The sequence below is a fragment of the Giraffa tippelskirchi genome, chromosome 13 (genome assembly GCF_054371585.1).
Source record: "Giraffa tippelskirchi isolate mGirTip1 chromosome 13, T2T-mGirTip1v1.2.pri, whole genome shotgun sequence".
NCBI classification, from domain to species: Eukaryota; Metazoa; Chordata; class Mammalia; order Artiodactyla; family Giraffidae; genus Giraffa; species Giraffa tippelskirchi.
In genome coordinates, this window is record NC_137287.1 from 113,971,614 (window position 1) to 113,985,016 (window position 13,403).

General features: G+C 50.8%; 1 protein-coding gene across 24 annotated transcripts in view; it reads left to right on the forward strand.

Annotated features, from left to right (window-relative positions):
- TOX2 (TOX high mobility group box family member 2) overlaps positions 1-13,403 on the forward strand; it is a 248,945-nt gene that overhangs the window by 96,257 nt on the left and 139,285 nt on the right. For 12 of the 24 annotated variants that reach the window (XR_014073147.1, XM_081557008.1, XM_081557009.1 and 9 more), the window contains exon 1: positions 7,246-7,399. The exons of 9 other annotated variants lie outside the window; for them this stretch is intronic. Coding sequence is in view for 11 of the 15 variants with exons in the window: in XM_081557008.1 (XP_081413134.1) it covers positions 7,301-7,399 (99 nt within the window). In the remaining 4 variants the exon portion in view is untranslated. Of the gene's footprint in view, positions 1-7,245; positions 7,400-8,674; positions 8,730-13,403 lie in introns of those variants that run through there. 3 more of the 24 variants (XR_014073149.1, XM_081557023.1, XR_014073148.1) reach the window with 2 other exon arrangements.

Here is a 13,403-nt window from a genome sequence, read left to right on the forward strand (position 1 = left end):
TCCCAAGGGCTCTTCACCCTTCCTCCTTCCTGCCAGCACCCCTTCCTCTCCCCATGAAAGTCCAAAGAGTGTCAAGTCTCCCAGGTGGGCTCCTGCACTGCCCCTCTGGAAAATTGGAGAGGGATTCAACGGTGGGACATCAGGGTGAAGTTCCCTCCTTTTCTGAGGTGACTTTAGAGTTGTTGACTAGGAAAACGTGTCTTAATAACAGTGACTCATAATTGAGTAGTGCTTCAGAGTTTTAGAAATGCTTTACTGTCAATATCCTCATTGCTTCTCACAACAAACCCATGGAGTAGGCACTACCTTCCCATTTTTCAGAAGAGGAAACTGAGGCTCAAAGAGGTACATTGACTTGGATAGGGCAAAACAGTAAGTTGAGCAGAGCTGGGGATTTGAACTCAGAGCCTTTGGTGTCTCAGTGCTGCTACCTGCAGGGCCTGAATGAATTATCCTGTGCTAAAGTCTCTGCCACACATGCATTGGTTCATTTGCTCTTTCATCCAGCAGACATTTTGAGTGGAAGTTGTGGACTGACTTGGCCAGTGGTCAGAAATAATAGGTTGGAATGCTGTTGAGGGGGCGCAATGGTTAGGGCCCCAAGAATGCCCAACAGATGCACCAGACGATAGCTACCCACCTCACCCGAGTTCCTGAAGGAGATGTGTGCGTGCACACACACACACACACACACACTTACTCATGTATGCGCACGTGACACTAGAGTACCTAAGGAAAGCAGATCTGCTCTGCTATTAGATGGACTTGAACCCCGTGGCAGACACTACTGGGGCTCTGCCCACATCCCCACAGATCTCACCATTCCAGGGCACAAAGCCCGAACTTCTGGCTCTTGGTACTTGCATCTCTTTGCCTGTTGACTCTCTCTGGTTGCCAAAGCCCCATTCTACCTTCCAGGCTGAACTGCCTTCTGAGAGAAACCTTCAACCAAGACTATGAGGAGTTGGTCGGTGAAAACTCCAGCTCTCTGCCCCTCAAGTGGAATGACGCTGCGGCAGTGTTCTACATTGTTTTCCAGAATTCCCCAGTGGAGTGAGGCTCCATTTGCCTGCAGTGGTAATTTGCTTGAGAACGTGCCCTTTACTGACTGTCTTTCTTTCCTGGGATCACTTTTGCAGCCCTTTCCCACGTGTCCTGGAATCCCTCTCCAGTAGATTACTTGCACTAGGATTCTTGCTTCAGAATCAGCTTTTGGACGACTCCAACTAAGAGAGGTGAGCCTCTCCCCAGCCTGGCTTAACATATCCCATCATATCGAAGCCCAGGTCAGATCTTACGCACAGTGTCACTGGGAGGGAAGAGACAGAGGTGCAGACACTGCTGGAAGCCACCCACATGTGCGACATTGTGACTCTCCTCACTGGCAAATGTAGCCCATCTGTTCCCTGGAATCTGAACAATTCAGAGGCTTCTTCTTCCTGAGTGTGTGTGTGGGGGGTGGGTCAGGGAGCATAGGAAATCCCTTGAGAGCTCTACCTCCCCTGGAAATGGGCATGAAACATCCATCCTGTGTTAGTCACTGGAGGCACCAAGATGAATGAGCCATCATCCCTCCTTAAGATACGCTTAGGGCAGTTGTGTTATTACGGTTGGGTGAAATCTACAGTGTCAGTCCTGTGTGCAGACAGTTATTGGAGCAGCAAATTGGAGCGATGAGTTGGATTCTTGAAGCAGTCTTTACTGAAGAGGTGTTACTTTCTTTTTTTTTTTTTTTTTAATAAATTTATTTATTTTAGTTGGGGGCTAATTACTTTACAATATTGTAGTGGTTTTTGCCATACATTGACATGAATTAGCCATGGGTTTACATGTGTTCCCCATCCTGAACCCCCCTCCCACCTCCCTCCCCATCCCATCCCTCCAGGTCATCCCATTGCCCCAACCCTGAGCATTTGTCTCATGCGTTGAACCTGGAATGGTGTTCTGTTTCACATATGATAATATACATGTTTCAATGCTATTCTCCCAGAACGTCCCACCCTCACCTTCTCCCTCAGAGTCCATAAGACTGTTCTATGCATCTGTGTCTCTTATTCTGTTTCGCATATAGGGTTATCGTTACCATCTTTCAAATTCCATATATATGCATTAGTATACTGTATTGGTGTTTTTCTTTCTGGCTTACTTCACTCTGTATAATGGGCTCCAGTTTCATCCATCTCAATAGAACTGATTCAATTGTATTCTTTTTAATGGCTGAGTAATATTCCATTGTGTATATGTACCACTGAGTCTTAGTGAATGAGTTAGAACTTGTTAGGGTTTTCATGGTGGAAGGAAAAGAGAACCAGGTTAAAAATGCCCAGACATTTAAATCTCCCCCCTGGAAGTGACACGCAACACTTGTGCCCATGTTCCCTTGGCTAAAGCAAGTCACAAGGTCATATACCTAAGTACGAGTGGGTGGGGAAGTACAATTCTACCACACGTCCATAGGGAAATGATTCAAACTAGCCAATCCTAAATTTGTTTATGCTGCTTTGGCTGTTCCTTCACTTGCACGCATGTGTGTGCTCAGTCATGTCCAACTCTTTGCCACTCTGGAATGGACTGTAGCCCTCTAGGCTCCTCTGTCCATGCAATTTTCCAGGCAAGAACACTGGAGTGGGTTATTTCCTCCTCCAAAAGATCTTCCTGACCCAGGGACCTGCCTGGCATCTCTTGCATTGGCAGTGGGATTCTTTATCAGTGAGACACCAGGGAAGCCTGTTTCTTCACATGGAAACCACAATAAATGTTGTTGCCTACAATGATTCCCTCTCCCTTGCCTCCTAACTGTCGCTGATGTTTACCCATGTGGCCCCTATGGTATGGCCTGCCTCTCCTCCTGGAACTGTGAGCAACAAATTATCTTTTCAATGTCAGTTGTTTCCTGATCTATCTTCCTTACCATAGCTAAATAATAATAAAACATATTAAGACACATCCATATGCTGATACCTCAGTTATTGATGATATCAGAAACTGAGAACTGGGAGATGCAAAAGCAGATACTCTGGGTCCTCAAACTGGATTGTGGCAGGCAGGGCATGACCACGATGGCCTCAACCAGCTGTGAGACTCCCCTCTCCCAGAGGAAGAGAAGCCCTACTTCCGTCCTGAGAACAACAAATGAGGCTGAGGCATTTCTTTGGGGGAAATGAGTCATTGACTTCCTATCTGATCAACTCCCAACAAAAAACAGGCAAGCCCAAGCTCTGGGGTCTGCATGGCTTCCTTGCTGCGCTCCACTGCCATACTGCCCAGAGATCTCTTTGGTGCTGACCTCGCCTCAGGGGAGGGAATGGACATAGGTGATTGACATGGGTGGACATGCGTGACTGACAGGGTGGCCTAATTGCTTCCTGAAGCTGACGCATTGCACTTGGGCCTCCATACTCTGGTGGTTATTGTTCTACAGCCCTAACCATAGTCAGTGAGACCAAGACTGTGGAAATATGGGCAATGGAAAGTGGAATTCCAGGCTTAGGTACTGCTGATTGATTAGTCCAGCTATTATCACTGTGATGCCGAGGATTCCTCACTAGGCCTCATGCTTCTTATCTGTAAAATGGCCACAGCAGTCTTATTTCCTGACCCGGAAGATTTACTGTGAGGATTGACCTCCTCAACCTGCAAAACCAAAATGAAATTAAACAAAAAAGCGAGTAAAAAAACTACAGCAGGCAACATAATAAATGGTGAAATATTGATAAACGTTCCTTTGAGATCAGGAATGAGATAAGGATGCCTGTTGCTATTACTTCTTTCCAAAATGTACTGGCAATACTAGCCAGTGCACCAAGGCAAGAAAAAGAAATAAATGTTTAAAGATTGAAAAGGAAAAATGAAAGCGCTAGTTTTTATAGATGAAGTAGAATGTTTGCCTGCGTGCGTGTGTGCGTGCTCAGACACTCAGTCGTGTCCAGCTGTCTGCAACCCCATGGACTGTAACTTCACAGGCTCCTCTATCCATGAGATTTTTTAAGCAAGAATACTGGAGTGAGTGGCCAGGAAGTGGGTTGCCAGGAAAATCAGAGGATCTTCCTGACCCAGGGATCAAACATGCATCTTCTGGGCCTCTTGCATTGGCAGGTGGATTCTTACCACTGTGCCACTTACCAATCTACAGAAAAATTGTTAGAATAAGTGAGTTTGGCAGGGTTGCTAGATATAAAGGCATTGCACAAAAATCTATGTGTGTTCCATATCTCTATTGCCAAATAACAAATCATTCCAAAACGTTATGATTTAAAATTATAATTGTTTATTATCTCTCATGATTTCTGTGCATTTTGGATTGAGGAAGAACTCAGCTGGATGTTTCAGGGTTTTTCATTGTTTCAGGATTGCAGTCAGTCAGTATATGGAGCTAGAATGGCAGGGGACTGGTGGCATTTTCCTCTCTTTTTTTAGTCTTAAGGTCACTGCATATGGATTCCCTGTGTGGGTTACTTTAGACTTCTTCAAAGCACAGCTTCTTACATAGGGCTTAGTGTTCCAAAGACAAATGTCCCAAGACAAAGAGCCAGGCAAAAGATACATCAACTTTCATAACCTAGACTCACTTCTGATTCACTTATGCTACATTCAATTTGTTAAAAACCATTAAAACCAGCACTTTTAAAGAGGAATGTTATTAGGCTCCACCATTTGAGAGGATATCAAATAATTTGCTGACGTATTTTAAAACCACCACATTATACTGGCAACAAACAGAAAATTAAAAAAAAACTCACATATAGAAAAACCCACTGATAATAGCATCAAAACCATCCAGGACTAAGTCTATTAAAAATTGTGCAAGTTCTATACATAAGAAACTATAAAACACTGCTGAGATGACTTTTTAAAAAAACCTAAATAAACGAAGGGACATACCATGTTTATGGATAGGAAGACTTAATATTTAATAATGTCAGTTTTACCCAAATTGATCTAAAGATTCTATGTGACAGCAATCAAATCTCAGCAGGATTGTGTGTGTGCCAGTGTGTGTGTAAACAGACAACCTTATTTTAAAATTTTTATGAAAGTCCAAATGTCAAGAACAGGCGAGGCACTCTGGAGGAAAAGTGGGTAGATTTATTCTATGGGACATTAAAGACTTATTGAAAGCTATAGAAATTCAGTCAATGTGACAATGGCTCAAGGAGAGACAAACAGGCTAATGGAACAGACTAGAAAATTCAGAAACCGTTTGATGAACATATGGACTACCTGATTTATGACAAACTTAACACTGCAGAGAAGTGGGAGGAAAGGCGATCTTTTCAATAAATCTTGCTGGGTCAGTTGGATGTCCAGATGGAAAAAAAAAAGAGAGGGGCTAGTGGGAAATTCATTCTAATGAGATATGACAATGAATTTTAGAAACAATGATTGATGAAATGTATTCAGAAGTTCTTTCCTTTCTGAGCTGTAATTTCCTTCTGTTGTTCCAAAACCTTTAGTGAAAGTCTCCTTCCCTCACCTATCTTGTATCAGTTCAGTTCAGTTCAGTCACTTAGTCGCATCCGACTCTTTGTGACCCCATGAATTGCAGCACGCCAGGCCTCCCTTTCCATCACCAACTCCCGGAGTTTACCCAAACTCATGTCCATCGAGTCAGTGATGCCATCCAGCCATCTCATCCTCTGTCGTCCCCTTCTCCTCCTGCCCTCAATCCTTCCCAGCATCAGGGTCTTTTCCAATGAGTCAACTCTTCGCATGAGGTGGCCAAAGTATTGGGAGTTTCAGCTTCAACATCAGTCCTTCCAATGAACACCCAGGACTGATCTCCTTCAGGATGGACTGGTTGGATCTCCTTGCAGTCCAAGGGACTCTCAAGAGTCTTCTCCAACACCACAGTTCAAAAGTATCAATTCTTCGGCGCTCAGCTTTCTTTATAGTCCAACTCTCACATCCATACATGACTACTGGAAAAACCATAGCCTTGACTAGACAGACATTTGTTGGCAAAGTAATATCTCTGCTTTTTAATATGCTATCTAGGTTGGTCATAACTTTGTATCAGGGGATCCTTATGGCCATAAATAAGTGGTCCTAGCTTGAAGCCAGGACCAGCAAAGCCCAGATCACAGTTGGGAGCTAAGTTCCAAGCTGGTTCCTGTGAGGGCAAGAGGCTCACTCCCTTTTCTCCAGATGCCATCTCATGTTCTGCTGCCACTCAAGACTCCCATTCTGACCTGCTTCCGCCTCCTGGCCTCAGACCCTTCCCAGCCAGGCATCCTGCGTGTGCCAGAGTCAGGAGCCAGAGAGAGGGCAGGGGTGGTGGCCCAATCCGTGGAAAGGGAGGGAGGAGAGGCCCTCCGAGTAGATAATTCTTAGATGGGAAGGGGAGGAGCAACGCAAGCTAGCCGCCCGCAGGTGATGGGAGGAGTTAGGGGCGCTTTTTTTTGTGGGAGGGGGAGCCCGTTTCGGTCACCTCTCTGTCCCACTGTGGGAGCCATCTCACTTCCGGTCTCTCACTCTAGGAGACCGTGGTGGTTAGTGGCGGTGTTTGTTGGTCGTGGTGATGGGGGTGGCAGATTCTGGCCGCTTCCCCAAAACTTCACTTCCTAGTCTCTCATTTCTATGACCCTTCCCTCCCTCTGTCATTAAAGGATGCTTTAGACTCCTCCCGGTGGTTTCAGTCCTGGATCCTCGGGGGACAGTGGCGCCCACTCCATTACTGATCCCACAAGCCTCAGTTTCCTCATCTGTAAAGTGAGAATTTAAGCAGCAGCCCCCCACCCCCCTCAGGGCCACTCTCTCAGTGACTCAGATCAGTGGGACCGGGAGCGAGGACCTCCTACGATCGGCCGGCCTCGGGCTCTGGGCCGCAGCCCCCGGGTAACGCAGCATCCATCTCCGAAAGTGTTCTTCTCTTCTGCCACCTTCAGGGCTCAGCGACGCCCTGATATCTAGGGCGGGGAGAGTCCCACTTCTGGGGAGGGGTGTACTACAGCTTTCTCCCTCCCCTCACCCTTGGTGGCGGAAGGCGGGACGGGAAAGGGCCGTCTGGACGGGCGCGCAACCCTCCGGGACCCGCGGGGGCGGAGAGCAGGGCGCGGGCCCCGGCGGCTGCCCGGACCGCGGGAGTGTCTCCCCCGGGGGCCCAGGCCCCCGGCCCTCCGCGGCGCCCGCGGCCGGAACAATAGCGCGCGCTGGCGGGCGGGCGAGCGGGGGCGGGGCGCTCCGCCGGGCGCCGCCCCCGGCCCGCCCCCCGCGCTCGCACACCCGCTCGCACACTGGCTCCCACCCGCCGCCCGCCCAGGCACTGCCCGCGGGAGCCGCCGCCGCCGCCGCCGCGCCCGCCATGGACGTCCGCCTGTACCCCTCGGCGCCCGCGGTGGGCGCGCGGCCCGGGGCCGAGCCGGCCGGCCTGGCGCCCCTGGACTATTACCACTGCGGCAAGGTAGGCGGGGGCAGGGTGGGGGCCGGGCGGGCGGGGCCTGCCCGCGCCTTCGGACCCCGCGCCGCGCCGGAGCGTCCCGGGCTGGAGCGCGCGGGCAGCGGTCACCCGGCGGCTCGGGACGCGGGCGCTCTCGGGGACACGCGCGGGGAGATGCCGGCGGTGCGGACGCGCGGGCACACGCACCCCCCCAGCCCTGCCGACGGGCACACACGCAGCTCACGCCGATCCCCTTGGCGGTGACACTCAACGCCCGGAGTTGGGATCACAGGCAGAAGTCACCCGACAGTTGCTAACACGAAGTCACAGTGACACTCTCACCACGTCCCCGCCCTGACGGCCTCGCCTGCATTCACGAGCCGACGCGCAGTGACCCACTGTCGCCCAGCCATGCACCTGCTCACACTACTGTCCCGCACAGGTCACCCTCATCCGTACACAACCACACGCAGTCACGCGCCCACCTGCAGTGTCACCTCGCCACGTACAAGTCACTGTTCTCACGCGACGCCGCCGCACACCGCGTCTCGTGCCCCCACGCCGTCACACGCAGCCACAACTGGGGACAAGCACACAAAGAAGTCTCTCCGACAGTCACTCGCCCGCGCTCCCAGTGACTCCCACAGTCGCACGCTGTCACCCACAGCCACCCACCCCGTAGACGGTGAACTTCAGACACACGAATCACCCTGACAGTCACCTAGTCACGCGCGGTTACACCCAGGGGCAGCCGTATCCCGCCCCCACTCCCCGCCGCCCGGCCGTCCACACCCGCGCGTCAGGATTTTTAACTTTTTGCCGCCGAGCGCACGAATTGGGCCGTTTACGAATCGGTTGTCATCGCCCGCCGGGGCCTCGGATTCCGAGCTGGCAATGGCCCATCGAGGCCTGTCTCCTCCCGGGAACGGCGAGCGGGCGCTCTCTCGGCTCGAGTTGTGGTGAGGGGCGCCCCTTCTTTCCCGAGATCGCCACCCCGACCCGCGACCAGGTCCCACCCGCAGCCAGGTTCCGCCGCGCTGCCCGGCCCGGGCGCGGTGCGAGCTCGCGCTTCTGGAAGCCCGGACGGGCTGCGTCCGACCCCGCTCCGCGCTCCCAGCCCAGCCCCGGACCCCGCGGGGCAGCGGCGCAGTCCGAGACTCTTCCTTCGCCCTGGAGGGAACTTTCAAACTTAAGTTAGGGAGCCGGACGGTCCGTGCGTCCGCTGGTCGGTGAGTCGGTCCCGGGCCGGCCGGAGCCGAGCGCGGCTTTTCGTCACTCGGAGCCCGGATTGAACGGCGCGCGTGGGTTTCCCCGCGGCCAAGGCGCAGACGCGCGGGCTCCGTGGCGCTGCGTGGTGAGTGCCAGTCCGGTGGCTGGGTCGGCGCCCCTCCAGGGTCTTAACCCCACCCCGTAGGCTCTTCATCAAGCTTCTTGCTATGGGGATGCTGCGGGGAGGGGGCTTCCCCGCTCGGAACCTGGGGGCCGCCCCGGCTGAGACTCGCTGCCTGCGTCCTCAGGCCTTGGGGAGCGGCTTCTGGAGTTTAGGGGCAGAGCCCTGCGCAGTTCCCCTGGGGCAAGGGGTGGGGTCCGGGGCCCCCAGACCTGGGGCGGGGACGGGCGGTAAGTGAGATCGTGCGGAGGATGGGACGATTTATCTTTCGTCCAGTGACCGGCAAAGTCAGAAGCAGAAGAGGAGGATGGTGTCTTCAAGAGAAGGCCGGTTCTCTGGCCGCTTCCATCTGATGGAGGGAAAATTGATGAGAAGTGGCAAGTGGAGTCTTCAGGAAGGAGAAGACAGTTGGATGTGGGGGGCAGTGGTCTATCTGCTGCCCTTGGCTTTGTTATTTTTTAAAATATGAAGTTGGCAAGGTTCCAGCCTCTGGTTTGGGGGCATGGGTGACACTGGGGATGTGTGCCTGAAAGTCTGGTTAGGTGGGTGCCTGTCGCCTGCAGTGCTCCTTTGCAGGGTGGTGTTTCTGTAAACCCCTTTAGAGTGGAGTGATCTCCTAAGGGGGCCTTTGAGAGGTGGCATTCAGCTGAGGCCCCTGCCTTATTCTGTTGTTCTGTAAAGCTCTGACTCAGCACCAAGATCCAGTGTGAAACCCTGGTGGGAGGAAACCAGTCAGGGAAGGAGAAACTGGTGATTCTGGTTTCTATCTGTGATCTCTGGACCCCTGGCCCAGAGTGGAGGATGTGTCCAGGTGGGAGGAGGGTGGCAGTTGGGTCGCTAGGGTAGGTGAAAGCCAGGTCTGACTTTCTACTTGGATGTGCGATCTGCTTCTCAATCCTGCAGCCTGGTGGCAGGGGGAGACAGAGGATGTCACTTGGCTCAGGGAGGGACAAGTCAGAAGCCTGTTGGGAGCAGATCACCAGTGGGCACTCGCCTTCACTGCTAGTGGTTGGGGGGGTGGTGCAAGTTGTACCAAGGAACTGATGCCCCTTGTTCTACCAGGCTTCTTGGTACAGCAAGGAGGGATTGGGGAGATCCTGGTCACTCTCCAGACTGGAGGGGAGGCATACCCAAGAGGCAGCCATGACCACAATTGGGATCTATAGACTGGGGTGCGCAGGCAGGACGTGACCCGCACGCTGGGGGCTTGGTCACTGGAGTCTAGATAAGAGCCTGGTCCCCACAAGGACCCGAACCTGAGAAACACAAGGACAAGCCTTTGCCAAGTGATGCTGGACAACCATGGGGCAGTTGACCTGGAAGGGCCCTTGGCGACCGTTCCCTTGGTGACTGTCCCCTTAGCAATCCTCTAACACAGAGATTCCGGCCTCTTTAAACCAAAGTCATGAGCAGTGGCTGTTCTTTTGATATCTTTTGTTTGAGAAGATGCACAATGACAAAGCTGCTATGGTTTCATTTTTGCTTTGAAATAGATGTTTATTTTATTAATCACAATAATATTAGCATACATTTGAAAAATAGCTTATAAGATATGAAACAGGCACATTACTTATTTCATGCAGTAGTGGTGCCTGGTTGAGCAGAGGGATTTGTGACTTGTAGCTCTATGTGTGTCTCCCTACTAGGAACCACTGATCCCTTCCTTCTTCTTCACACGAGGGGAGACTGAGGCAGGGGGTAGTATACTCACAGGTTACATAGCAAATGAAGAGCACAGCAGAGGCCTGAACCCAGGTTCCTGGACTCCCAGTTTGATGCTTGTCTGGCATTCCCCACAGGTCTCTGTCATGGTTTGGGAGTTAGAAGTTATGACATCCTTCTAGGGTAACTATGAAGTCCCTTTATTTGGGTTTTGGCAAGGTGCTTTATCAGGATGGGCACATTGCCTGGGGCTCCCCACTCAACTATAGCAGACTAGTGGAAACTGGCCAGTGGCATTGAGCAAATCTGGATTCAAATCGCCACTTATCTTTGTGACCTAGGGCAAATGATTTTAGCTCATTGAGGTATGATTTACATGCAATAAAATGGAAATTTGAAGTGTACTGATCCATGAGTTTTGATAACCACCCTTGTGACCCCTATCCCAATCCAGATATAGAACATTCTATCACCCCAGAAAGTTCCCTCATGCTTCTTTCCAGTCAATACCCCTTACCTCTGGAGGAAACTACTTACCTGATTTCTTTTATCATTGGTTTATTCTTTTATCATTCAGTTTATGTGTACTAAGTCAATTTAAGTCCTAAAACTTCATATGAAGCACATACATTTTTGCATCTGGGTTCATTTTGCTCAGTGAAATGTCCTTAAGATTCATTCATGTTTTATTTATCTGTAATTTGTTCTATTTTATTGCTTAGTAATATTACATTGTATTGGTTTATTTGTTCACCTGCTGATGGACATTTGCGTTTGTTTCCATGTTGGGGCGATTATAAATAAAGCTGCTGTGAACATCCTTATACAAGTTTTCTGTGAGTGGGGCAAATTATTTAATATCTTTGAGCCTCAGTGTCCTCTTAAGGACAACACTGTCTACTTCTGAGGTTGGAGAGAGTTAATTGAGTTAATATAGGATATAAAAGTTCTTGGCACATTCCAGCTACTAACTAGATAACAGTGATGTCAACCACTTGGGACCTATTCCAGTAAGAGGCTTAGCATCTCTGTGTTCCACATATCCTTCATCCCTGTTTCAAACATCTTTCAGGGCCAACTTGGGTACTACTTTTTCCATGCAGCACTCCATGGTCATCAACCTTCTGTCTTTTTCCAGGCATCCCCCCAAGAACTGGTTACTGCATGGGTTTTGGCATTTCTGCCATCCATCATTCAGTCAACAAACAGTTATTGAGCATATCTTTGTGCTAGGCACTGTACTTGGCAACAGAAGTGAAACAAAGTGACTCAAATTGCTTCCCTCTGGAGCTTACGTATCAGCATGGGAAGTCATAAATATATGGATGAGATCGTTATGGTATTGTGACTGATGCCATCAGTACAACTCTGGAGAAAAAGGAAGCAGGGAAGAGAGTTAGGGGTGTCAGGTCCAGGGACTGGTTTGCCGTTTTAAGTAGTGAGGTGGGGGAAGGCCTTGTGGTCTAGACCAGGAGTTCTCAAATTCATGTACACAATAGGAATCATCTGGCAAGATTTGAAACACAGGTTCCGGGGCACTCCTTCCTGCCCTGAGATTCTGATTCAGCTAATTTGTGCTGGGGTCCTGAGGGTCTGCGTGTCTGATGAGCTCCCAGTCCTGCCTCTGCCACTCTGGAGACCACATGTTATCTAGCAGTGGTTCGGTTGTTTGTATACAGGGTTTTGTGGGCTCCCACCAGGCAGGAACTGTGCCCAGCACCTGGCACAGTGCCTGACCGATAATTACTCAGGAAATTGTGCTGGTGGGTGAATGATTCAACTCTCCACCCCCACAGCTCTGGGCACAGCATCTTGCCCCTGGATGTGATCTAGACAAGCTTGGGTAGTGAATAATTGGCAGCTCCTTGTGACGTAAATCCACGAAGTGGGAGGGGCTGGTCCCACCTTCACCAAGACTTGAGATTGAAGAGGCCTGCTCAGCATCCGTGGTAGGTGAGGGCCCCACAGCATCTTTCTTCTGGGACACTGGTGGCTGTGGGCGGGCCCCTGGGGGAGGAGCCCTGGGCTGGCTGGTCCTGGGGGAACTCTGGAAGGGTGCCTGTGTTTCTGTTAGGAGGCTTTTTCACTTTCTGTCCAAAGATGTTCTCTATAGTCCTCCCCTAGCCTGTCCCAAAGATTCCACGAGGACCACACTTCTGTACCTTACCAATGTCAGGAGCAGCAGCCCAGGTCTGGCACAGCTGTCCCCAGTCTACTGGGTGACCTTGAGCATGAAAATGCCCTACTCTGGGCCTGTGTTCCCCTCTGTGCAAAAGGGAGAGCAAATTAGTGACCCTTTGCCTTGTGAGATGGGGAGCTGTGGTGTGGAAATATAATGAAATAAAGTCTGGGTATGTCCTTTATAACTGTAGAGTGTGGTCCCCCTGGCAAGGATAAAGATTATGCTTTTTGAAGAGATGGGCTCTCATATACTTCAGTAGGAAGGAACCACTGTGTCTGTCTGCCTTTACTTTTGTATTCCCAGAGCTGGCCTGGCACATAGGTGCTCGGTAAATATTTGCTGGATGAATGAATTCAGGGCTGGCCTGTTGTTCCCTGTGGCTTGAGGAACTTAGCATCTGTTTGGCTCTTACAATCTGAAGACTTTTGCAGTGAGCGCATGGTGTCCAGGGCAGGGCAGAGGCCAAGAGTCTTTTGGCTGACCTGACATTCCTAGAAGAGCTTCCCTGCATAGGCCCGGGGGACTGAGCCCAGCATAGAGAGCAGCCAATAAGCTGGGAAGAGCCTTATCCTTATCCCAATGATCCTCGTGTGGCACAGCTGCCAGCCCTGTGTGATTCTGTAGGGCATTCATTTTGCTCCTCTGATTTCCCAGTGCTGGTCTCAGGTTAGAAAGGCAGTGTAAATTCTGTAACTCAGCAGACTTGGCTTTGATCCTCAATGCAGGCAAGTTATTTCACCTCCCTGTGCCTCAGTCTCCTCATCCGGAAAATGGGCACGTCAATACTTCCCCCA